General features: G+C 35.0%; 1 protein-coding gene across 1 annotated transcript in view; it reads right to left on the bottom strand.

Moving 5' to 3' along the window:
* Me1 (malic enzyme 1) overlaps nt 1–26,374 on the bottom strand; it is a 150,861-nt gene that overhangs the window by 4,864 nt on the left and 119,623 nt on the right. Inside the window, exons 10-13 of the mRNA XM_076858461.2 lie at nt 18,270–18,375; nt 11,398–11,540; nt 9,371–9,544; nt 513–611 (exon numbers count right to left, since the gene is read on the bottom strand). Of these exons, the coding sequence (XP_076714576.1) occupies nt 513–611; nt 9,371–9,544; nt 11,398–11,540; nt 18,270–18,375 (522 nt within the window). The remainder of the gene's footprint in view (nt 1–512; nt 612–9,370; nt 9,545–11,397; nt 11,541–18,269; nt 18,376–26,374) is intronic.

Genomic DNA, 26,374 nt, shown 5'->3' with positions numbered 1-26,374 from the left:
ATTGCAGATCATTAATCAGATGATTTTCTAATTATCAGAATGACTTTTGCTTAATAGCAGGCAGAGATCAATGTTAATATTAGAATCTTCATTTCTTAAGGTGCCATAGAGACATGAATGTAGCAGGTGGTTCCAGGATTAAATGACACTCTATCATGTCTGTGATAATTTGTTAATTATTGTAAGTATGATACAGAAGAGGATAACTAAAATACAGTGAAATGTGAGGCACCAAACTAAAAGGAAAAACCTAATGAGTTATTTAAATTATGGAAGGGTAATAAACAAAAGAGAAAATGATCCATCCTTATTCTACCACTTCTTTGTAAATCTAAAAGGTAGCTATTAAATTCTATGTAGTCACTATGCCTCATTTCCCTAACTTACGAGATATAAACTGATACAGAAAAACATTTCAAGGAAGCATGTTAGTATATTTTTAATATTTAAAAATATTTATTTAATAAGAGAAGGAAGTAAAAATACTGAGAATTGAACAAGAATGGTTTTACCTTTACAGCAATTTTTAGTGAAACATCTCTGATGGTATTCAAAGGAGGATAAAGCCGACCCTCTTCCAAGTGTTTATCTGACACTTGCTGAGATATAACCTATAAGAAGAAAAGAAAAAAGAAGAACAATGTTTATACTTCATACCATACAATGTGGTAGTTATACAGATAACCTTAAGTGCATGGCCACACAGATTGGCCATTTGTAGAAACCAATCACATTATGATCATCTCACTTCATCTACCATTTTATCAGTGGAAGAACTGAACCCAAGACAGATGTACTAATTATTGGGAATCATAAAAATGAGAATTCAGGTTTTCTCTCAGTCTAATTCCTTTTCACTGTACCATGAAATACTTGACACTTTCCAATTGAAACACTAGGGGAACAGGAGGAAGGAAAAGTTAAGAAATGTGAGTAGTAATGGAATAGGACCCTGGAAGTACAGGAGAGCAGTATTTCATGATGGCTCATACTGTTACTCCCCGCTTACACAGCCCCCTGCAGGAGGTAAGGCAAGAGGCTGAAAAAGCTATTTCAGAGTCACATTATCAATAAGATTTCAATTTTACCCAAATTCTGATTACCCAATCACTAACTGGCCTCAGCATCTGCGATTCCCAAACCATTCCCTAGGTCTAAATCAAGCAGTGTTGAACTATTTAATGAACCCTACGTTAAGACAGTAAGATAGGTTCAGCAAAACAAAATTCACTCTAGCTCTAGGACTTTGATTAAGTCTCTTCAGGCTGAATATAAATCAGCTTAGACCTGAACCTCTGTTTAACAGAAATGTTGATGTAGAGAGGAAGTAAAAATATTTTCTCATCTGCAATATTTTGAATAGTTAAACATTTATTTTTGGTGTCATTTCTTAATACTCTGTATTTTTAAATCATGAAATTATTTCTAAAGTATTGTTTTGTTGCCACCTGCAAATAAGTAAGATGTTGAGCAAGTATAATACTACAAATAAATTTAAAAAACAGTTATGCTGGGTGCAATGGCATGTGCCTATAATCTCAGCTACTTGGGATGCTGAGGCATGAGGATTACAAGTTTGAGGCCAGCCTGGTCAATTTAATAAGACCCTGTCTCAAAATAAAAAAAAATTTAAATTGGTTGAAGTTATAATTCACAGGTAAAATATCCTTGGTTTCAATCTCTAGTACCAAAACAACAAATAAATAAAAATAAAAAGGACTGGGATTACAGATCACTGGTAGAGCATCCCTAGTTTTAATCCCCCAGTACCATAAAAAAAAAGTTATTATCCTTGAGAGATTTGTAATTTAATGAGGTAACAGGGTACTAAAAGAGAGAATACTGAAATGAGCCTAGAGGTGAAATCTGAGTGTTAAGAAAGAGAGCTTCATAGTGGAGGCAGGCTGGAGGCTAGAATCCAATGAAAACTGCAAATTAGAAAAGCAGGTCAGGGACATTCCAGACGAAGACAATGTCAAATAAAAGGCAGGGATGTATGAGCTAGATCAAGGAACACAAGTGCCCTAAGCTGGGGCAGCAGAGGTTCTGTATAGAGAAACACGGATTGGAGTGTTTTCAAAGTCAAATAAGGAATTTGGGTTAAATCCTGTGGGTTACTGGGGACTTCTGACCAAGGGCATTTAGACAGAGCAGGGTGGGTGGAGAAACCATAAATATTACACAAAAACATTATAATCTATAATTACAGTATTGATAATAATTTTATAATAAACTCATCATTTAACTCATAATTTCTTGCCTTTTAACATGGCATTGAATAACTTGGTGACCAGAGTCCCAAACTTTAGGACAGAGAGAAATTAAGAGTTCCACACTCTCAGGGAATCACCAAACAAGTGGGGCCTGCCATTTCCCCTAGAGCCTAAGAGGAAGTAGAATCAGCTCTGCCAACCCCACAGCAACATCTGTCACTTTCCAGGAAGAGAAGATAGTGAGGGTCCAGCAGAGCTGAAGAAGGATCTTCTAAACTCTCAAATATGTGTTCCATGAGAGCCAGATTTGAGCCCTGCCACAGAGGACCTGATGGCCAAAATACAGAAAAGTTAGTAAAAGAGCCTTTCCCATAACTTTTTCCATAACCTTCCTTCCTATCTCCAACACATTGGAAGACATAGACCTTGACAAGAAGGGAAGGTGGTTTTTTAGAGTCTAGCCACTTTCTCTCAAACCCCTAGCTATAGTTTGATGTGATTTATGCCCCAAAGATTTATGCGCCAGAGGCTTGGTTCTCCATGTGTTGGTGTCGAGGTGGAGGAACGTTTAAGAGATGGAGCCTACTGTGAATTAGGAAACTGGAGGCACTGTCCTTGGAAGGGATGAATGCTAGTCCCTCAGAGTTAATACTTGTGAGAGTAGGTTGTTTTAAAGCCAGGCAACCCCATGAGCGGGGGCCCTTTCTGCACCCAGATAGTTCCCTTTCCATTTCTCTGCCAAGGAAGCCATTGGATTTTCAGCCTCTAAAACTGAGCTAAACAAACGTCTTTTCTGTATAAAGTATCCAGCTCAGGTATTTTGTTGCAGCAACACAAATGGATCAATATTTTCCACAAGGTTTTGAAAACAAGTGAAAAAGGCTACTGCTTTTGTACTACAGGGAGAAGAGATGATATTTCATTTCGATGAAAAATTACAAACTAGAAATGCTTAACTATTTCTCACTGACTCAGACTAATATCTAATAAATAGTAAGTGGATTTTACTGAAATGTCACTAAGGGAAAGAAAAGGGAGATTTGATGGAGAATTATGTAAAACAATGACTGGAGCAAAATAAAACCATCCCCCATTGAATCAAGACTATTTTATAAAACCTTATTATTCCTAGTTTTGCAAAGGATTTATGAAAGACTGAAATCAGGTGGCACCATCATATACATCCATAAGAGTGGAGTCCTAACTAGAATAAGACCTATTCTATGTTTGTACGATTACATCAAAGTGAATTCTGCCATGTATAACTATAAAGAACCAATTAAAAAAAGAAATGTAAAAAAATAAAAATAAACCAGTTGGCATTTCTTAGATGTTAAAGCAAAAGGTTTATGGGTATCTATCTTATTATTTAATTGAATAGGGCAAAATGAGTAGCAAAAGATGTAATGATATGGTGGCTGAAGACCCAGGTCCTTGTGTAAGGCAGACCTATATTTGAACGCTGACTCCACTGATTATCTAAAAAAAGTTCCTAATTCATGGGATCAAATGAAGTAAATTCCAGTAAAGAATTTACCATAATGTCTGTCAAAGTTCAGTGCTCAATAAATCTTGACTCTTTAGTTAAACAAACAAACAAAAAAATAGGTAGCCAGAATGGTAAGAGAAGTAAAAAAGCTTTGGGGTCAGATCTAGCTCTACACTACATTAGCTCATTAGTGTAAGACTTGGGAGCAAGTTCTATAACCAATTAACTTCAAAATTTTTCAGCTATTTATGTGACTTTTTTTTAAGGCCAGAACCATCTGTATTTGTTATAATAAATTATCTTAAACATTGTAACTTAAAATAATACAAATTGATTCTCTGGATGTCTAAATAAGTCTTATTGGGCTATGAAGCTTTAAGACAAATCCATTCCTTGTCTTCTCTGTCTTCTAGAGGCTGTCATTTCTTGCTTCAAGGCCCCAAATCTATGTGACATATTTTTATGGTTTAGATGTGGTGTCTGCCAAGAGCTGACCTGTGAGATGAAAGGAAAGCGAGGCACCAGAAGACAGGCGAACAAGAAATGAAAGATGGAGACCAGGCAGAGATACACAAGACAGCTAACAAATAAAGACTCATCTCTCCATAGAGAGAGGCTTGGGGTTCAGGACTTTTATGGGGCAGACTCAGGGATTAGAGTAGGCTCAGGGATTAGAGCCAGCAGGGAGTCATAATGCAGATGGTTAAGGGTGGAGTTGGTCTGAGGGAGTGGTGAGCCTTGGGCAGGAAAGTGAATTTTTTTTTTTAAATGAGGCTGTCACTTAAGATGGCTGTCCTAAAGCTAAGCAAGGACCTTACCTGAGACAATGCAAGAATGTTTGGAGGAGAAAAGATTATGCTATATCCTTAACATAATCAACATAATTAATTAATTAATCCCTGGTGGTATTAACTGAGTGGTAACTGGAGGCAGGTGGGGTGTGGTTGGAGAAAGTGATTCATTAGGTTGTGGGGGCTGTGGAGTTTATATTTGTATCTAGAAAGTGAATTCTCTCTCTCTCTCTCTCTGCTTCCTGATCATCATGTAAACTGTTTCCCTCTGCCACACTCTTCCACCATGCTGTCCTGTCTCACCTTGAGCCCCAAGGAATGAAGCCTGCTGTCTTTGGATTGAGACCTTTGAAATCCTGAGCCCTCAAATAAACTTTTCCTCCTTTAAAATTGTGCTGGTTGGGTCTTTCGGTCACAGAAACGAAAAAGCTGACTAAAATGTATATACCTTGAATCTGTTACCACTGCCATATTGCTAGTGCTTGACATCATTTCTTTTTTTCCTCTAGAATACTTCTCAAATGTCAAAAAGACTGGGGACAGTCAGAAGGTGATTGAGTAAAGAAGAATCATAAATTAATTCTTGTTCTCCATTAATGCCTGTCACACAGAGAGGGAGGCAAGAAACTGTGGAAGAGAAATAAGTAGCAAACAGGTAACAAGGGGGAATCTCAGTAAAATATAAGAATTCTGGGAATACTGTGATTTAGATAGGTTTAAATGTGTCCTCTGAAGTCACATATTGGAAACTCGGTCCTTTGTGTGGTGATAATGCTGTGCAACCTTATGAGATAGGGCTTGCTGGTCACACAACTTGTGAGCATGTCTTTCAAAAGGACTGCATGGGAACCCAGTTTCTTTCTGGTTTCCTATTTTGCAATATGAGCTCTTTCTCTGGTACACGCTCCATCACCCATGAGGGGGCCCTCACCAGATCCTGCACCATGCTGTATAGACTTTCAGCCTCCAAACTATAAGACAAATAAACCTTTCTCTCTTCTTCCCTATCCTCTCCCTTTCCCTAAAGTTAGCTTTAGAAAATCAGGTATTTCATTTCTAGTAACACAATTGAATTCATACAGGGGTAGAAGGGAGAAGAGAGAACACAAGAACACTTGAGTCTTGTTCTCACCTACTGACTCATTCATTCAAAAACTATTTGCTGCCATGGATGCCTCTATCTCTCAAAATAATCTTTCTCAATTTCATTCTGACAATGTTATAGCAGCTGGATTTGAAGATTCCTCCAGATGCTATTGTCCATAGTGATCATCTCAAGCATCCTATGGACAGATATCAGAAAGAGGTCAAACAAGGGTTAGGTAAGGAAAGGTGACCAAGGTTTGTGTCCTAGGTTAGAACAGAGAGAGAGAGAAATCTATTCCCAGGCTGTGCCACAGACTACATAGGGCCAGTGCTGCTGACTCAGGGTGCACTGTGTGTTCTCATCACGGTCCAGAAGACTGTCCCCAGTGCTAGGAAAGCTAAAAATCTCTTTATCATATGAAAATGTCCATAAATAACCATTAATATTGGTGCCAATCCAGAGATTTCTAATTTCATGTGATATAAAATTAGTATTTTTGACTATAATTTTAACAGTTATTAAATCTGGGATTGCCAAACCAAAAAATACACCTAGATATTTTAAGTTTAGTTTATAAATTATAAAATATACTATAGACAAAAAGGACTTTCTTCTTTTTTTGGCCATCTTGCAGTAAGTGGTATTCATTTTTGCTAAGTTATATGACTAGTTCAATTTAATCCAACCCAACAGTATTTATTGTTTCTGCTTTGTGTTCCACATTGTGCTAGATGCTACTAGAGTTCTTAAAGTAGTTTATGGAAGAATTTCTATCTTTAAAGAAAATAATCTATAATTTAGTGATAGAGGCAACACTTAATCTTTTTGAAATATGAAGCTCTCAAGAGCATAACACAACCAAGAATAAAATTCAATGTTAATGTGTTTAATAAGGACAACCGTGACAAGAAAGAGCAAGATGAGACAGATTTGTCAGAAAAAGGATTCAAGAATGAAGTTAGACATAAGCAGTATCCTGAATGTGAGACTGGCTGGAGAATAATTCTTGCGGCTTTCCAGCAGGAGGGATGAAAGGTAAAGCAGCAGGAAGGATGAAAGGTAAAACATACCAAAGTATGTTTATGTAGTGTACCTGAAGGCTATGGGATGGAAGAGAAGAAAAGAGTGTCAGGTTTCTAAACTTTGGTAGTTACCTGGAAAGGGGATGTTACTATTAGAAACATGGATGTTGAGGGTGAGGGAAAGCATTAAATATGGTTTTCAAAATGTTTAAGGGCACAGCTGGGCATGTCTGGGGAATTATCTAGCAGGGCAACTGGAGTTCTGGTAAAAAGGTGGGAATAGAGATACACAAAATTGGCACTATTAGAATAAAGACAATGGTAACAAATGATGAGATCTTTGAAAGCACGTGGAAAAGAGTGGAACAAGAAAATGAATGCTAAAAAAAAAGAGAGAAATGTGTCAGAGTAGATTGGGTAGAGAGAGGTGATGGGAGGGGAGGGAATGGAAAGGGGGGAAAGGAAGGGCAGCAGAATAACATGGACACTAGTATTGCTGTATGTATATACGTGGCTATATAACCAATGTGATTCTGCAACCTTTATACGTGGAAAAATGAGAATTCATACCCCATTTGAATAAAATGTATGATATGTCAAGATCATTGTATTGTCATGAGCAACTAATAAAAAAAAGAGAGACATAACCCATCAATAAATGAACTAGGGAACTGAAGAGGAAATACAATTGATCAACAAACATATAAAAAAGACCATCATATTTAGCAATTAGAGAAATGCAAATCAAAGTTATTTCAATATTTTATTTCACTGTAGTTATAGTGGCAATTGTCAAGAATACAAGCAATAATATTGTTCATGTGGATGTGGGAGAAAAGCTACATTCATACATTGCTAGTGGTCACATCAATGTAGAGTAGGTCAACTCACATAGTAACTAAACTATGGAACCAACCTAGGTACTCTTCAACAGATGAATGGATAAATAAAATGTGATATATATATATATATGTGTGTGTGTGTGTGTGTGTGTGTGTGTGTGTGTAATATTACTCAATACTAAAAAGAATAAAATTATGCCTCTTGTTGGCAAATGGATGAAATTTGAGAATACCATACTAAGCTAAATAAACCAATAGCAAAGTTTAAAAAAAAAAAGAAAAGAAAATGAATGCTAAGGGGATGGGAAAGGTCTTAGTTAAAAGGAGGATGAAAAGAGACAAAGAGAAGGGTGGGGCTATAGCTCAGGGGTAGCCTGCATGCCTAACATGGGAAAGGCCCTGGGGTGACTCCCTAGAACCAAACAACAGAAGACAAAGAAAACAACAAATTGGATGTGATTGAGGTAGTGTGAGAAAAAGGAATGTGTGTTGAAGCCTAGGAGAAAATGATGCTGTCAGTGGACCATTAGCTACAATAAGAATAGGACTGCTCACATTGCCAATTTTTTTTCTTCAAAAATTTTTGGTAGTGATCATTACTCTTCCTAAATAAGAAATTTAAAAAAATATTTTCATGATATTTGTCACTAGATGGTGCTAGAGTAATTTAGGAAAGAAAACACAAAGAAAAGAGAAAGTGAAGGATCAATTTTTTCTTCTAATGTGCATATTCTCGAAGACAATGATTACATTTTTCTTAATGTAAAAACAACTTTAAAATGCCCTCTTAGTAATTAGACATCTACTTGATACATCAGCTATCATGCTTTTAATGCAGTGAAAAAAATGATAAGAACAGATCATAATAACTTCTAGACACTGTTCTCACAGAATCAAGCCAGGCACTAATCCCTGGAATATGCTTCTTTAGTTCTTTTAAAATCTTTTTCTATATTTTTCAATCCTCTTCACAATGGAAAGAATAATGTGTTTTAAGGATAGATGTATATGAAAATTACTCAAGTTTTATTTGGTTCAGTTCAGCTAGTCATACAGTAGTTTAATTTTAAGAGAAGAAATTCACAAGCTTCTTATTCACAAATTGCATCCTGTTTGAATCTGAAACATTGTTAATCATCCACAGTTATCATAAGGTCACAGTTTTAGAAATATATAACCAATTACTGCTTAGACTTAGGGCACAAGGGAAACTGATGGAAATATGAAGCTCAAGGTTTATTCTTATGAGTAATAAAGTTCCTTTGTCTCTGATCTAAGAGCATCATGCCTTGACAGTATCTATGAAACCATGACTAACTTGTTAGCTTGCAAGTAAGGTAAAAGCATAGATCTTTCACGGTTCTTGTCAGAATGAGATTCCCTAGTGGACCTGCACCATAATGTTCTGAGAATCTTTCCTGAAGGCCCTGACTACAGCTACTTCTCCTATTATTTTAGTGGTTTGATAAATATTTATTTCCCTATTTAAATTTCATTTCTGCTTAAATATTAGCATGATTTGTTTTATGCATTTAACCACTATACTATATCAGACTTTTTAAAAAACCTTCAAAATACTTTATTCAGAAAATTAATAATGAAATATTTATCACTTAATTTTCATTTGGAAACAATATTTTAATTGTCTCTTTACTTTCATAAAATTTAATGAGAAATGTGTAGATAAAAAGGGGTTCCTTCCACGAAATCAAAATATAATTTTTTCTAACAGCTGTTGAAGAATATTTTACTAGTGAACCAATATGAACCTGTTACCTACCCACCCCATGCATCTTTGAGAAAGACTTTCTCTAATTCTTTAGACTTTATTACTTCTAGAGAGCAAACTGAGATGCTAGACAAATAAAATATTAGACAAATGAGGCTGAGCATATTTTATAGCCTTGGCAAACTTAAATAACTTACCTCAGCAGTAGTGAGAAAGATCTTATCTGTGATGTGTCTCAGTCCACATGCCACAATCCCAAGAGCAACTCCAGGGAACACATAGGAATTGTTGCCTTGTCCAGGGTATAGGGTCTGTCCATTTGGAAGAGTGACTGGATCAAAAGGACTGCCACTGGCAAAAATTGCACGTCCCTGAAATACAGACACATACCATTAGTTAAAAAGAAGCAGGTTATTTTAAAACAAATAAAACAGAACTATCCAAGAGCCAAAACAGAGAATGCTTAGAAAGAAGCCTAACTTTTCATCAACTCACTAGTAAATGTGGGCAAGCTCCTATAATGCTTTTTGAACAAGGGGTTTCTCTATTTTACTTTTGTCTCCCAGAAAAAGTCACCCTAAGACTATCACTCTGTTCTCTGCAGTGATCCAACTCATAGGTCCATCAACCATTTCTACCTTTAAGGATTTAAGGACTATTAGGCTTCCAATTACAGACTTTAAAAATAAAAATGACAGAGCCAGGTGTGGTGGTTCACAACTATAATCCCAGCTACTCAGAAGACAGAGACAAGAGGACTGACCACAAGTTTAAGGACAGCCTTAGCAACTTAACGAGACTCTTTAAAAAAAAAAAAAATTAAAAGGGCTGGGGATGTAACTCAGTGGTTGAGCATTCCTATGTACAATATCTAGTATCAAAATAAATAATAAGAAAGAAATAGAGGGATGGAGGAAAAGAAGGAAGGAGAAAGGGAATGAGGGTACACAGTTAGGTTATACTAGAGTATTAGAGTACTGGAAATAACATTTAGCTTAGACCTTAATTTTCAACCTCAAATGGCTTTCAATGTTTTATCTCTAACAGTGTAGAGCATTAGATAACATCATAAGAAAAAGCTAGGCCATTTATTTCTGACATCTAAATTTTAAAACACAACTATATAAATTTGGCTAATTTTACCTATGTGTATCACTGATGAGTCTCTAAATTCTTGAGGCCTATTGAGATATACTAAGACAAAATAATTAATTAAACACTCCTTATTTATGTGTCTTCTATGTGCAAAGCACTATGCCAAAGCACTATGCCAGAATTGTTGGATTTTTTACCCTACTCCTTTAAGGATTTAAGGACTATTAGGGAAAGTGAAACAATTCCCCAATCTATAGATGAAATATAAAATAAAATTAGTGAGGATACTGATGCCAACCTAAATAAGAGAAGAAAGTAATGGAGTGGCTCCTGGCCAAAAAAAAAAAAAAAAAAAAAAAAAAAAAAAATCATTAAGTAACAAGCATTTAAAGATACATTATTAAAGAAGTCGAGACATCAAGTTCTGATTTTTTTCAGAGTGGTGTACCTTTGTGTTGTGTTTTTCCTCTCTGCTTCAATTTGGATTTTATATCTCAAGTAAGTTTTAAATAGATATGACCCAATATCTGTTTTGTTGTAATGATATTTTCAGATCTTTGAAGAAAACGAAAGACTTTTGCCCACGTTATCAGTCAAATATAAATTAGTGAAAACACAGTATAAAATATTATTATTTTTTCTGAAGCAGTAAAATATTAAAGCATTGAGGACTTCTATCCCAATCTGGCTGGATATCAAGATAGTCACCCAAAGACTCCACCCAGAGCATCAAAACCCAAAACCCCGAATTTTGCAAAACAAAAATCAGATTGTAATTTTATACTATATGCTTAAATATTTGGGAATAGCTAGTTAAGAGCTGTTTTAATAACCATCTAAAACCAAGATTTTTTTTATTCAACTTTTATGTTTAAATCTTAGATACTCTCAAATCACTTGAAGAAAATTATCACTAAAATATTACAAAGTTTATTTTGCTGAAGAAGAGGAGTGATACAAACAAAACTCTAGAAAAGGATAAGAGTTCTCATTCCTCTGATCTGTTCACTTTTCTTTCAAATTATTTTCAATGATTTTTGAAGGTTATATGGTATGAACCTTAGATATCCTAGGCTTCCCTATAATTTGTCAGTTTGACTTTTAAGATTTCAGTATACTTTTACTTTACCTTGGTTATTTTATAACACTGCTCTGCAGAACATTCTGCTTTGCTGGTTGGATTACTCAAAGCAAAAATAATAGGCCGTTCATTGAAGGCAGCCATATCCTTGAGAATTTGTTCTGAGAATGCACCACCAATTGCAGCAACTCCTAATGAAGAAATGAGAATCCAATCAGTGGTTAATTCATCCAAGAAGACCACGTCAAAAACTATGAAATATGTTAGGTCACTTTCTAATAGAATCTAAACAAAATATAGAATACCTGCATTAAGGTATAGTGCTAAAAACAGATGCTTGTTAATGCCAACAATCTTTAGGGTTACAAATCAACAATACCTTTAAAATATACAACTGTAAGCCTAAAACACTGAAACAACCACGTCAATGTTTATAGCATCACAATTCACATCAGCTGAGCTAAGCACCAACCTAGGTGCCCCTCAACAGATGAATGGATAAAGAAAATGTGGTATATATACACAATGGTGTATTACTCAGCTATAAAGAAGAATGACTTTATGGCATTTGCTGATTAATGGATGGAACTGGAGAACATCATGCTAAGTGAAATAAGCCAATTCCAAAAGACCAAAGGTTGAACTTTTTCCCTGACATGTGGAAGTTAACCCAGAATAAGCGGGAGGGAAGATTAAAGAAGAAAAAAGTTTTCTATAATTATTTCATTCAACAGGATGTCCATTCCCTTGGTTTGAACCTCTATGCCTTCCTCTATCCCGATGACTCTTAAATTTGTTTTTTTTATGTTATCCCATATCTCTTGGATGTTTTTCTCATGATCTTTTACCAGCCTTCCTGAGTTGGCTAGACTCTTTTCAAGATGATATATTTTGTCTTCATTATCTGACGTTCTGGCTTCTACTTGCTCCACTCTGTTGGTGGTACTCTCAATTGAGTTTTTAATTTGGGTTATAAGTTTCCTTCATTTCTAAAATTATTGTTTGATTTTTTTAATAATCTCTATCTCCTGATAAAGATGTTTATTTGCTTCTTTTATTTGCTTGTGTATTTCATTTTCAATGAGTTTTTTCATTGTTTGAATTTGCTGTCTCATATCTTCTCTAAGATTCCATTCCATCTGTCTAAGGTATTCTTTGAGTTCTTTATTTGGCCATTTTTCTGATGCCTCTAGGTCCTCCTGTATATTTAGGCTGTCCTTCATTGTTTGTACTCCTTTTCTTCCTTGCTTTTTAATGCTGTTTATGTTACTTCTTGCTCTGTTTCACTGCTAAGTTACTGTTTACTCCTATAAATTTATTTGGTTTTGTGTGACTCTGGGGTCTCTCGTTTGTGATGGGAGACTATGACTAGAGATGATGAGTTTTGTTGCACTTTCAAGCAGATTCATTCGTTTCCTAAACTGTTTACGGATTCTGATGGCATATAGCGGTCTGCGGTTTGGTCTTGGGACTTATATTTAGGTCGAATGATGTGATGGTATTGAGGTTAGTATCTCTTGGAAACCTTGGAAGGTTGCTCTACTGACGAGAGATATTAACAGGAGAATGGTCTGGAGTATTTGGGGGAAGTTAAGGTCTTGGTAGCACTATATAACGCCTCGGAACATTGACGTATACATATTTAGTAAATTACATATAAACAGCGTCGTATTGCTTGGGAGGAAAGGTGTTAGAAGGGAAGGGAAGAAGTCACTAAAGAGAATGAGAGTAAATAGATAGAATTCAAGGAAAGGTGAATAAGGAAATTGATAAGAAATGAAAAGACAAAAGAAAAAAATAGAGAATAAAAAAAGAAAAAAATTTTAAAAAAGAGTAAAAAAAGTGATAGTACAAAATAAATACATAATACAAAAAATATTTTAAAAATTAAAAAAAGAAAGAAAAAACTAAAATTAAAAATTAAAAAAAAATTTTAAAATGCAGTCTTAGAGTTCGATTAACTTCTCTTCCAGTAGGTGGAGCTGTGCCCACCAGGCCAAGCTTCTCCTCTCAGTGCGCAGGAACCAATCACTGTACAGCAGCTCCTCCTCCCCGACTGGGCGGGTCTCCACTCCTGAGTGTCTCAGGCCATTTCTTGTGTCTAGTCACCTCACCACCTACAGACTGTGGGGTCGGGCTCCAAATTTCTTAATAGGACATCCATAGCACAAGAGTTAATAACAAGCATCAGCAAATGGGACTTACTTAAACTAAAAAGTTTTTTCTCAGCAAGAGAAACAGTAAGAGAGGTAAATAGGGAACCTACATCATGGGAACAAATTTTTACTCCTCACACTTCAGATAGAGCCCTAATATCCAGAGTATACAAAGAACTCAAAAAATTAGACAATAAGATAACAAATAACCCAATCAACAAATGGGCCAAGGACCTGAACAGACACTTCTCAGAGGAGGACATACAATCAATCAACAAGTACATGAAAAAATGCTCACCATCTCTAGCAGTCAGAGAAATGCAAATCAAAACCACCCTAAGATACCATCTCACTCCAGTAAGATTGGCAGCCATTATGAAGTCAAACAACAACAAGTGCTGGCGAGGATGTGGGGAAAAGGGTACTCTTGTACATTGCTGGTGGGACTGCAAATTGGTGTGGCCAATTTGGAAAGCAGTATGGAGATTCCTTGGAAGGCTGGGAATGGAACCACCATTTGACCCAGCTATTCCCCTTCTTGGACTATTCCCTAAAGACCTTAAAAGAGCGTGCTATAGAGACACTGCTACATCAATGTTCATAGCAGCACAATACACAATAGCTACACTGTGGAATCAACCTAGATGCCCTTCAATAGATAAATGGATAAAAAAAAATGTGGCATTTATACACAATGGAGTATTACTCTGCACTAAAAAATGACAAAATCATGGAATTTGTAGGGAAATGGATGGCACTAGAGCAGATTATGCTAAGGGTAGCTAGCCAATCCCTAAAAAATAAATGCCAACTGTCTTCTTTGATATAAGGAGAGCAACTAAGAACAGAATAGAGAGGAAGAGCATGAGAAGATCACCACTAAACAGGGATGAGAGGGGGGAGGGAAAGAGAGAGAGAAGGGAAATTGCATGGTAAAGGAAGGAGACCCTCACTGTTACACAAAATTACATATAAGAGGAAGTGAGGGAAAGGGGGGAAAAAAACAAGAGAGAGAAATTAATTACAGTAGATGGGCTAGGGAGAGAAGACAGGAAGGGAGGGGATGGGAGGGGAGGGAAGGGGAGGGGAGGGGGGATAGTAGAGGTTAGGAAAGGCAGCAGAATACAACATACACTAGTATGGCAGTAGGTAAAAAAGTGGATGTGTAACCGATGTGAATCTGCATTATGTATATAGGGTAAAAATGGGAGTTCATAATCCGCTTGAATCAAATGTATGAAATATGATATGTCAAGAACTTTGTAATGTTTTGAACAACTAATAAAAAAAGAAAAAATAAATAAATCACAAAAGAGAATTATAAAAAAAAAGAAAAAAGAATAGAAGATCAGAGGAGTAAACAAAGGGTAATGAAAGGAAAGGGATGGGATAGGGAAAATCAGTGAAGTGAATCTCACCTAACTTCCTATGTTCATATATGAATATTCCACAGTGAATCTCATTATCATGTACATCCATAAGACACTAATTTAAAAAAATAAGTAAACAGCAGAAAGATCAACAGAGTAAAGGGAGGGAACTGGGGTGGGAGTTGGGAAGAGGAAGGAAAACTACTGAGGACTAAATTAGAACAAATTATATTCCATGCTTTTATAATTATGACATATATTATTCTATTTTCATGTATAATTAAAAAGTATTAATAAAATACATAAATAAATAAATAGCTCAAAAATAGAGCCTGGTATGGTGGTCTATGCCAGCAATATGGGAGGCTGAGCAGGATGTCAGCAAACCTGAGGCCAGTTTGGGCAACTTAAAGAGACTTAGTCTCAAAATAAAAAAACAAAATGGGCTGAGGATGCAGTTCAGTACTAGAGTACCCCCAGGCTCAATCTCCATTACCACCACCACACACACAAAAAATATCTTACAGATATATAATATTTGACCCATAATGTTAAAAGTAGGTGGTAGGGCTCACTGCATGTTGATCACTCCACCTCAGCTGATCAAAAAATCCCACCCATAAACTGGCTTTCTTCTCAGCCAGATACTATCTTCTTAAACTAGAAGAAGTAGTATTAACAGCTTAAGGGACTTTCCAACTTCAAAACACGTGCGGAATATTAAGGAACTGTCATTTAGGGGACCCTGATTCACTGTAACTTACTTTACAGCTTTAAGCCCCTGTAAGTTTCACTTAGCATAAACCTTCCAACATGGCAGAACTAGCAAGGGGAATGAAGTTATGGTACTAAAACTCAAGTTTTAAAACCACCCCAAATACATAATACTTAAGGAGGGAGGTTCCCAAACCAGATATAAAAATACCACATGGGAAACCCTAGGCTATTTCCTTTCTTAAAGATAGGCCACTCCCAAGATGCAGGCTCTGTATTCACCTCACAGATTGTTTTTGTTCTCTATATATGTAATACGAATTGTAATGCATTATGCTGTCATATAGATAGATATATAGATAAATCCAATAAAATATTTTCATATAATAAAAGAAGATTCCCATATTATCTTTTAATGTCTATACAATCTGAACTAGAGTCTTTTCCCTCCAAGCATGATAATTTTTGTTGTTTTCTTTTTAAAATTTTTTTCCTTTTTATTGGTGCATTGAAATGATACATAACAGTGGAATCTGTTGCAATATATTCATACATGCACACAATAAAACAGTATAATTAGAAAAAAAAAAGATGGCCCACTTCATGCACTCCTACTTCAGAGCATTACTTCCTTTCTGCTGAATAATCCTTTTATGCTTTTCTAACTGTGTCTCTCAACTGAGATCTTTCCAAGAACCCAGGAACCCTCCCTAATGTAACAATATTCATTGAGTTAGTGGCCTTCCACTTCAAATTTTGATTACAGACATTTGAATCAGGAAATTAACTATGTCCAATATATGTAGTCTTCCTATATGCAATCCTGAGTATATTTCAGTTCATCAGGTGACAAAATGATTATGTTTCGCACACCAATGTTAACATCATTTCATTCAACTGCAAAAGTCAAGTATCGCTCATTGAAAGATTTTTAACAGAAGAATAAAATCATCAGTATAATGGAAATGAAACACAGTAAGATTACTGAAAGAATAATTTTTTGGTCACTATTTAGGATGCGTTCTTTTTCTTTTTAGTTGATCATGGCAGTAGAATGTATTTTGGCAGAATATACATACATAGAGTATACCTTGTTATATATAGGATCCTATTCTTATGGTTGTACATGATGTGGAGTTATCCTAGTCATATATACAAATAAAAGCTAGCAAAGTTATGACTAATGAATTCTACTGTCTTTTCTATTAACCTCCTTACTCTGTTCCCTTCATTTCCCTTTGTCTAGTCCAATGGATTTCTATTATTTTCCTCCCAAATGTACCCTGTTTTGGGTTAGCATCCACAAATCAGAAAGAATATTTAGCCTTTGTTTTTTGGAGATTGACTTATTTCACTTAGCATGATATTCTCTAGTTCCATCCGTTTACTAGCAAATGTCAAAATTTCATTCTTATTTATGGATGAGTAATATTCCATTGTGTATATATACATGTTTTCTCTATCCATTCTTCCTTTGAAGGACATCTAGGTTGTTCCCATAGCTTGGCTATTGGGCGTTGAGCTGCTATAAACATGGATGTGGCTGCATCACTGTAGGATGCCACTTTTAAGTTCTTTGGGTATAGACCAAGGAGTGGGATAACTGGGTCAAATGGTGGTTCAATTCCAAGTTTTCCATAGTGGTTACACCAATTTGCAGTCGTACCAACAATGTATGAGAGAGTACCTTTCTCCCCACATTCTCACCAAAATTTATTGTTACTTGTATTCTTTATAATGGCCATTCTGACTGTAGTGAGATGGAATCTTAGTGTATTTTTAATTTGCATTTCTCTAATTTCTAGATATGCTGAACATTTTTTCATATTTTTTATTACCATTGAAAGAACATTTTTTAATCAATATTAAAAGCTTAGTAAACTTCCTATCATGGAATAGTAGCTTTAATTGTAATTATCAACAGTGTTTTCAATATTGTCAACTATTTCACAAGAATTTCTAGGAATGGAGTATGATACAAAGAATAACATGCATACACAAAATAAGGAATTAAAATTCACAACTTGGAGAATTTTTAAACACATAAAATTTGACCACAGTGAACATCCTACTGTGTACATACACTGTTTAAGTACTGTATACTATGAGAAACACAAAGATGTGATCCTTGACTTCCAGGAGGTGTTCAGTATTTCCTAACGTCAGCACTAGCAACATTTTGGGCTGGGTAATTGCTGGTTGCAGGGGCTGTCTTATGTACTGTAGGATTATTTAGTGGTATCCCTGACCTCTATCCACCATGTCTCAGTAGCCCCATTTTCCTCCTCGAAATCCCCTTCCCAACTTTGACAACTAAAAACAAACATCTCCCGACTGTTGCCAAATGTTCCCTGGGCAAAAAAATCCTCCCATTTGAGAAGGAACGGCTCTCTGAAGTAATTAAGCCTGAAAAAGTGCCAAATATGCCAGGAATTAGCAGGCTGACAGAGTCTGCAAAGGGGCAAAGTACTTCAGCTAGGGTAAGCAATACTAGGAAGACAGAACTGAACCTACAGATCTAGGTATCTATGAGGTGCTGAGGCTTAAGTGAATATCATTTTGTTTGTGAATTTCAAGGTTAGAGTACCCAAAAAAGCTAAATCATGGATGAATAATTGGTAGTAAGAAAACCAATCAGGTTAAAATGAGGGATCAGAGGTAAAGAGGAAAAAGAGTTTACCTATGAGGGCAGTTGGTTTTATTTTCTGAACAATGGCTTCTAGGTTCTTCATTTCTTCATGTTCATGAGCAAACTTCTCTTTCTCTTGTGTTAAGGAAGCACGACCCTAAGTAAAGCAAATGAGAAGAAATGAATCTGCCAAACATGTGAGTCTCAGAAATTTCATATTTACTCATATTTTCAAATTTACTTATATTTATGTTTAACATTTAAACATATTTTAATCCACAGTAAAAAAGATACAGTTATGCAAATTTTACTATCTTTCTTTATTTAAGCAATTCTTTTTTATTCTCAACAAAATTCTACTTTACTATAAGTTACTATAATCTTTTTGTTCAACTTTCTATTATTGCCCTTAATCTTTTGTACACTTGAGAACAGATATTTAATAACAACCTCCTCTCCTTTCCTGACTGAGGAATCTAGTGCTCTTAGTCTGCTCCCATGGTCCTACCTTTCTTCCCTAAAATCAACAAGGTGACTCCATATTGAACTCTCCAATGATCTGTCATCCTTTAAATACCACAAAACTGAAAGCTATAGTCCATCAGTGGAACAACCAATATTGAACATGGTCAAGGATCTTGCATTTAATGTTCTATTAACATATTCTAGTATGTTTTCTTTTAAGAAAATGGCAAAATATTATAACTAATCTTCACCTTTTGGTTTACTATAAATAGAAAGAGGGCTAGGGATGTAACTCAGTGACACTGCACTTGCCTAGCATGAGTATGGCCCTGTGTTCCCTCCCCAGTGCCACATAATTAAAACAGAAAGGAAGAAACCTAGGATTGGGAGAAAACAAAATTTGTAAGAGTTCAGGATTATTCCTATTGTGTAATAGGAATAGGAAATAATAAACGTAGCTTTAGAGGAAAATATTGCAGCCATTTTTTTAATTAAAAAAAGGCTTGGACTTACCAAAACAATAAACAATCCATGTTGAAAAGAGCATATCCCAGTACAAAACAGAAGAATCAGTAGGTCACAGTGAAGGCTTGCTGAAAGCAACTGAATAGGTATTCCCAGTCTGAGATAATAGTTCTGGACCATTCAATTACTGACTAACAACATGACAATGAAAGCATATCCAAATTGCTTCTGGTATATAGGTTTATACAAATTTGTCAATGAACTCCATAAAAATGCAAATCTATTCGTTTTCTTCAGATTTCCAAACCAAGAAGTAAACATCCACATGAGAAAATAAAACCAGCATACAAGTCTTAAAGATGATTTTGTTAGCATCGATAAAGTCAAGCTGGCATAATATAGGTTGCTGCTATAAGTAGCATGTAAGTTTAAGAGTGGAGTCTACCTAAAATTCAATAATGGAAATTAAACTAAAAGATGTTGAAAAATCTGAAAGTGACAAATATAATCCCCACTCTTTTTTTTTCCTTAGGTTTTCTTTTATATATTTTTTTTAGTTGTCAATGGGCCTTTATTTTATTTATTTATATGTGGTGCTGAGAATTGAACCCAGTGCCTCACACATCCTAGGCAAGTGCTCTACCACTGATCCAGCACCCCAGGCCCTAATCCCCACTTTCTTAATGAAATGATTCAAAATATTTTCCTCAGTACACTGTCTTAGATTATCTAAGACAGCAATTTTTTAAAAATTTAAATGTATTTTATAGTGTTGTCTTCATCACTGTTGTTTATAGTCAATAAGTCAATAGTTCATGATAATTATCGTTAGCTAGGGAAATAAATAACAAGTAGCAGAATACATTCTAATAATTAACAGCAAAATATTTATGCTGTTTTTTGGTAAGTTTTTATTCTATTCAGTAAAATAAAGAAACATTCCACAATTAAGAAATGTTGTCAACAAATGGAGATAAAATACGGGACCAAGACTCAGGAGGCTCTTACACTCATCATGATTGTGGGCAAGTCCTTAGGTTCTTCCCTGGATCTTGGTTTCTCTATCTATAAAATTGTTTGGATTGGTGATGATAACAGTGCAAATGAACCAGATTTGTGCTTTCCAGAGCTATATGGGCACCAGTCACCTAGAAAAGAGATTCCTGAACTCAGCTTCCAGGGCTAATTCAATTCTAATTAAATTCCATGGTGAGATCCTGATTCCATGTGTTTGCTTTATTAAAGCTTCCCAGGTGATGAGAATTGATTAGGTAGTTTTGAGAATCACTGTACTTAATGATGTCCCTACCAGATACATATTTTTTAAGTTACATGTTTTCAGAAAAGTATATAATGGTCCATTCCAAAGAAAAAACAGAATAATATACATTGGCAGTTACAGATTTTTAGTGAGTTTTTTGAATTTTCTTTTTGACTGATGACTAAGATATAATTAAAATATGGAATATAGTTTAAGCCCTCTAAATTACCTATGATGGAAAACGAATCATAAAGACAGATATTATGTAAAAAGAGGGGTTGGGGATGTGGCTCAAGTGGTAGCGTGCTCGCCTTGCATGTGTGAGGCACTAGGTTCGATCCTCAGCACCACATAAAAATAAAATAAAAGTATTGTGTCCACCTAAAAAAAACTAAAAAAGTACATATTAAAAAAAAAGAAAGGATGTGTGCCTTATCAAAAACATCTTGCTTTATTAATCACAGTAATCACTGGTGGCTCCTGGCACCAGACATTCCATCTAATATGAAACCTAAATATCCCACAGCCTCACCTCCAAAGGTTTAATTCCTGGTGTGACTTAATGAACACTTAAAGAACACCTAAAGAAGGTCAGGAATCATTAAATGGTCATACTAACATTACTAAAGGGCTCCACTTAACAAAACCAGAAAAATCAAAAGAAAAAAATAAACATCTCCAAAGTATTCTTTATACCATTTTTAAGTTCAGTTGATGATTATAGAAACTATTTGAATGCAGTGACCTTCTCTGCATTTGGTAATACTGAGGTAACTCAACTACCTTTACCTTTAGACTTCTCTTTTTCTAGATGAGTGGTTCGTTTTCTCCTTCTTTTAAAAATCTCATCTGATACATATTCTTTATGCTAGTCACTTCAGGTGGACATGGAAATGATAGATTTCTATTTCCTTTTAATGGAAATGGTAGATTTTTCTTTACCTTCTTTTGCCAAAGCACAAGGAGGCACCTCTTCATTCAGAAATCCAAAATTCTGTGATATCTCTTTATTCTTTTTTTTAAAGAGTGTCTAAACCAAACATAGTAGGGATGACTAGTAATATCTTTGTGACATCATTTCTTGAATCTTTATTCCTTCCTTATTTTTTGCTGTTTCTTAGTAGAAAGTGGAAGATACACCAAGATTTAATCTGTATGTTTGTCATCCTTTCACTGCTGTTACCAAAATACCTAACAAAAAACAACTCAGAAGAGGAAAAGTTTATTTTGGCTCAGTTTCAGAGGTTTAGTCCTTGGTGGGCCAACTCTACTGTTCTGGGCCCAAGGTTAGAAAGGATATCACAAGGGAAAGGCATGGTAGAGGGATGCTGCTCACCTCATGGTGGCCAAGAAGCAGAGAAAGCAAGAGGAAGGGGCTGCAGATAAGATGAACCCTTTTAGGGCAGCTCCCAGTGACCCACCTCCTCCAGCCATGTCCCACCTGCCTATAGTTACCACTCAGTCCATTCAAACTAGAATGGATTGATTAGGTTATAGCTTTCACAATCCAATCATTTCACCTTTAAACATTGTTGTATTAATACAGGACCTTTGAGGGGATACCTCATATCCACATCAGAAGAACAAAAACACCTATGTTGTGGTGGGGCCAGAAGGGAGAATTGGGGGCAAAGAGAGTCAAGATTTTGGGTTATTATTCCAGGACCCAGGATAACAGGATAGGAATAAAAAAATTAATTAAAAATCACCACTATAAACATGTACTCCTTCCTACACATAGACACTGAAGAATTGTTCCACAAGTGCCTACTTTGTTGCCTACTAGCCCCGTTTTACTGGCCTGTTTTTACTGTCATGTCATTGGCTTATCAGAGCTGAATGTGGCCTCTTTTTGGATCTATAGTCAGGGCCTTCTCAGTTAGTATGCAACAGTTGCAATGTAGGTATGAAAGTTTGCTTAAGAGTGATTATTTGGAGGGGGGAGTACAGGGGATTGAATATTGAGCCACATCCCCAGACCTTTTTTTATATTTTATTTAGAGACAGGGTCTTACTAAGTTGCTTAGGGCCTCACTAAGTTGCTAGGGCTTACTTTGAACTCTCGACCCTCCTGTGTCAGCCTCCCATGCCACTGGGATTACAGGTGTGCACCACCAGAGTGATGTTTTATCATCTCAAGACAGATAAAAATGAGTGATGTGATGAAAGTAATACAAGGAATACAGAAGGTAGTGAATTCCATCAATATTTAATTCTGTTTGTTAAATATCAATATTCATAGTCTTCTATGGATATTGAGTAAAAGACTCATGCATATCATTTGCGGCCTCTGTTCTTTCAATACTTAAGAATATACTGATCATATTCTAAACAAAATGGAAAAGAGAGCGAGAATAATCAAGCCAGATACTTTTCACCAAGCTACAAAATCTCCTAATAATTAGATTTTTTTTTTTTTAACCACAAGGTATGCAATGCATCAAATCCTGAAAAAGCAATAGGGGAAAGAAAAACTACCTGTACAGCCTAGAGTTTCAAGCCCTAAACATGTATGTTATAGTCTCAGGAGGAAAATAACTGACTATATTGTCAAAACTACCTTTATATCATATAATATACCTTTATTCACTATTCTTTTCCATAGGAGTTAAATATTCAACTATTAAAAAAATATACAATAAAGTAAAATTATTTAAAACACTACAAAATAAAATCAAAATCAAAACAAATTCCGAACCACTCTATAGTCTTGTTGTGGGTTAGATGAAGCTTCTCATCAGGGTATCTGTTAATATCCTACTTTCTGTTTTTAGTGTTCTGTTATAACATTAACTAGGTTTATTAGCAAATGCCAAAATATATTTATTTAAGAAATAGGTTATGCCTAGATTGGTTTGTTTTGTGACTTCCTGTCTTTCCTGAAAATGCTCCAAAGTCATCATTGTGAAATACAAACACCAGTCCTTCTGGCAATGCTCCTTTTCAGCCTCACTTTATTGTTTTTATTCTCACTCTTTCATTTGGGAAGATTTTTGTTTTTTAAACTAAGTACCAGTTTGTTTATATTAAAATATATTCCTATTAGTTGGATAAATTGATATATCAATTATTTCTTGCTATAAAATCCAAAATAAGATATTTGGGTATTATCAGTGGCCAAAAGATTGATTTCAACCAACCGAATTAATATTGATGAATTAAATACTTAAAATATTGATATTCTATAACACAAAAACACCTTCTGTTGCACATATGGTTATGAGGTGAATGATAGGAAATGCTAGAGCTGTGATGTTGAAAGAGAAAACAGAATATTAGAATGTTAGAATAACTGGGGCTGGGGTTGTGGCTGAGTGGTAGAGCGCTCACCTCGCAATTGCGAGGCCCTGGATTCAATCCTCAGCATTACATAAAAATAAATTTAAAAAATAAAATGTATTTAAAAAAAAGAGTAATAATTATATCATTTAATGATGACAAAACTCCAAGAATGAGTGGACATTTTAGTTTGAAATTTTATCTCTTTAAAATGTGAAGGAGCTTCACCAAGAAAAACTTCATTTAAATTTTTGTGATTTTTAAATGTAACTACAAGGTAATAAAATTATTATTATTGGCTTTCAGGAGATATATAACTGCTAAGGATGAAAGATAATAAAAACAAAAGTATTATGCAAATATGAAAGCAAGATTATGCTGATTTTCAAGTTATTCCAAGATTTATTAATTCCACCACAAAGAACAATACAAGAATTGTGACCTTAAAAACATGAAAACATTAACTAAAGCTTATGTCTTTTTATATTAAGTAGAACATAAACTTTAAAATATAAAACATACTTCTAAAATTTAACTTTATCTTGCCAAGCAGAATATATGTTCTTTATTTTGGCTAGTAAAAAACATGAAGTAAAAGTGACTGATTAGGTCTAGCCAACAACTTCAGTTATTCTAATTAATGTAACCCATGGAATCTGGAGTCTTAGACCAGTAAATCTATGTTAAAATTATTTGAGATAAAATATGTATATTTTTATGCAAATTTCATATTAAAATGTTATTAGGAACCACAAAAGAAAAGCAGTCACAGACTTCTGCATTTGGATTTTTTATAGCCCTAAGGACAACACAATTTATATATTCCACATCCTCTATGACTCTATTTACACACTGATGATCCCCAATCCATATCTCTAATCCAGATCCTCACCCTGAAGTTCAGTACTAGATCTCCAATTGCCAAAGAGACATTTCCATTTTAAGTTTCCACAGGCACCTTAAACTTGCTTTGTGTAAAGCTGATCTTATTATTTTATTTTTCCCTTGAATGGGTCTGTTCTTTATTCCCTTTTTTTTTTTTTTTTACGTTAATGGTTGCTTCATTTACCTAGATAGTTAAGGAGTTCAGCTAGATTTCTTCCTCTACCCTATTCCTCCTCCTGTATTTATCCAATTACTAAGTATGCCAGTCTTATTTCCTAAACATCAACTTAATCAAGCTTCTTTTGCTCAACTCCATGGTAAAGTCTCAATTAATTTTGATATGGATTACTGCAACAGCTTTGTAACTAGTTTCCTCTTTGCAGTTTTTCCTTCTTTCAAACTGTCTTTCACAATGTCATCAGAATGACTGAGGAGGCAAACCCTGTGCACACATTTCTTTTATGGCTCATCTTCAGGATAAAAAAGGTCTTAAGTCACTTGCCACTTGCTTCCTTTCCAACCTGTCCTTCAATGTCTCTTACATCATGGTTTTTTGGTTTTGTTTTGTTTTGTTTGAGAGAGAGAGAGAGAGAGAGAGAGAAATTTTTCAATATTTATCCCTTAGTTTTTTTTTTCGGCGGACACAACATCTTTGTTTGTATGTGGTGCTGAGGATCGAACCCGGGCCACACACATGCCAGGCGAGCGCGCCACCGCTTGAGCCACATCCCCAGCCCTACATCATGGTTTTTAACACTTGGAAATCCATTCACTCTTCAATTAATTTATTTGACAAACTATTGATTACCAGATATGTAGTAGACACTGTGTCAGAATTTATAGATATTTAAAAAATGAAAGATATTATTATTAGCTTCATTCAAGATCTCTCAGTCACCATACATCCCTTGTTTCAGTTTCAAACATATGAAGTTTATGAACTTCAGTTTCAAACATAGGACAAAGAACAAACTCTTCTGTTTCAACTCAGCATTAAGAAAACACCTTATTTCCAGTTCTTCCTCAGTACCTCCACACTTCTCTTTAGTGTGATTAGGAGCATCATCCCCTGTGCACCCTGGTACCATTTCTGTAATAATGCTTTCAGACAGTACTGTAACTTGTGGATTGCTTTTTTCCCATTAGGTTGTGAGTTTCCTGAGATAAGGGCCTTATTGTATCCCCAGAGGCTGGAACAATGCCTGAACTGTAGAAAATTTCATTCAGTAGATGTTTACATTTTATGACCACAACATATATAGTGATCACAGTGTACAAATTTTTGTTGTTATGCACATTCTTCAAAGGAATAGCAATTTTTAAACAAAAGTTAAAACAAAAGTCTGGAAAAAACAAAAACAAAAGCTAAAACAGAAGTCTACGTAAGCATACTTGTTTGCTATAAAAATTATGCACATTATTTTTTCTTCCTTTAAGGCAAAATTTGTTAATGTAGATTAATTATTAAAAACATATTTTTATAGCTTTAAAGGAGAATAGTTACTAAGAATTTAGACTATACAGAAAGGAACTAAAAACAATTTAAATTTAAGGGCTGGAGATACAGCTCAATGATAGAGCACTTGTCTGGCATGCACGAGATTCTGGGTCCAATCCCCAGCACTATACACATACAAAAATAATTATAATAATGTATGATATATTCCCTTCTATAGCTCTTAGACATAACTACACTTTTAAATCATAAGTCATATATTTTGTTTTTTTCATCTAACAGTATATTATGAATCTTTTAATAGGTCACTTATTTATCTTTGAAACTATTTTAAACACATATATA

Source organism: Callospermophilus lateralis, chromosome 6, assembly GCF_048772815.1.
Source record: "Callospermophilus lateralis isolate mCalLat2 chromosome 6, mCalLat2.hap1, whole genome shotgun sequence".
Lineage (NCBI taxonomy): Eukaryota > Metazoa > Chordata > Mammalia > Rodentia > Sciuridae > Callospermophilus > Callospermophilus lateralis.
This window is presented reverse-complemented; position numbering and strand designations above follow the sequence as displayed.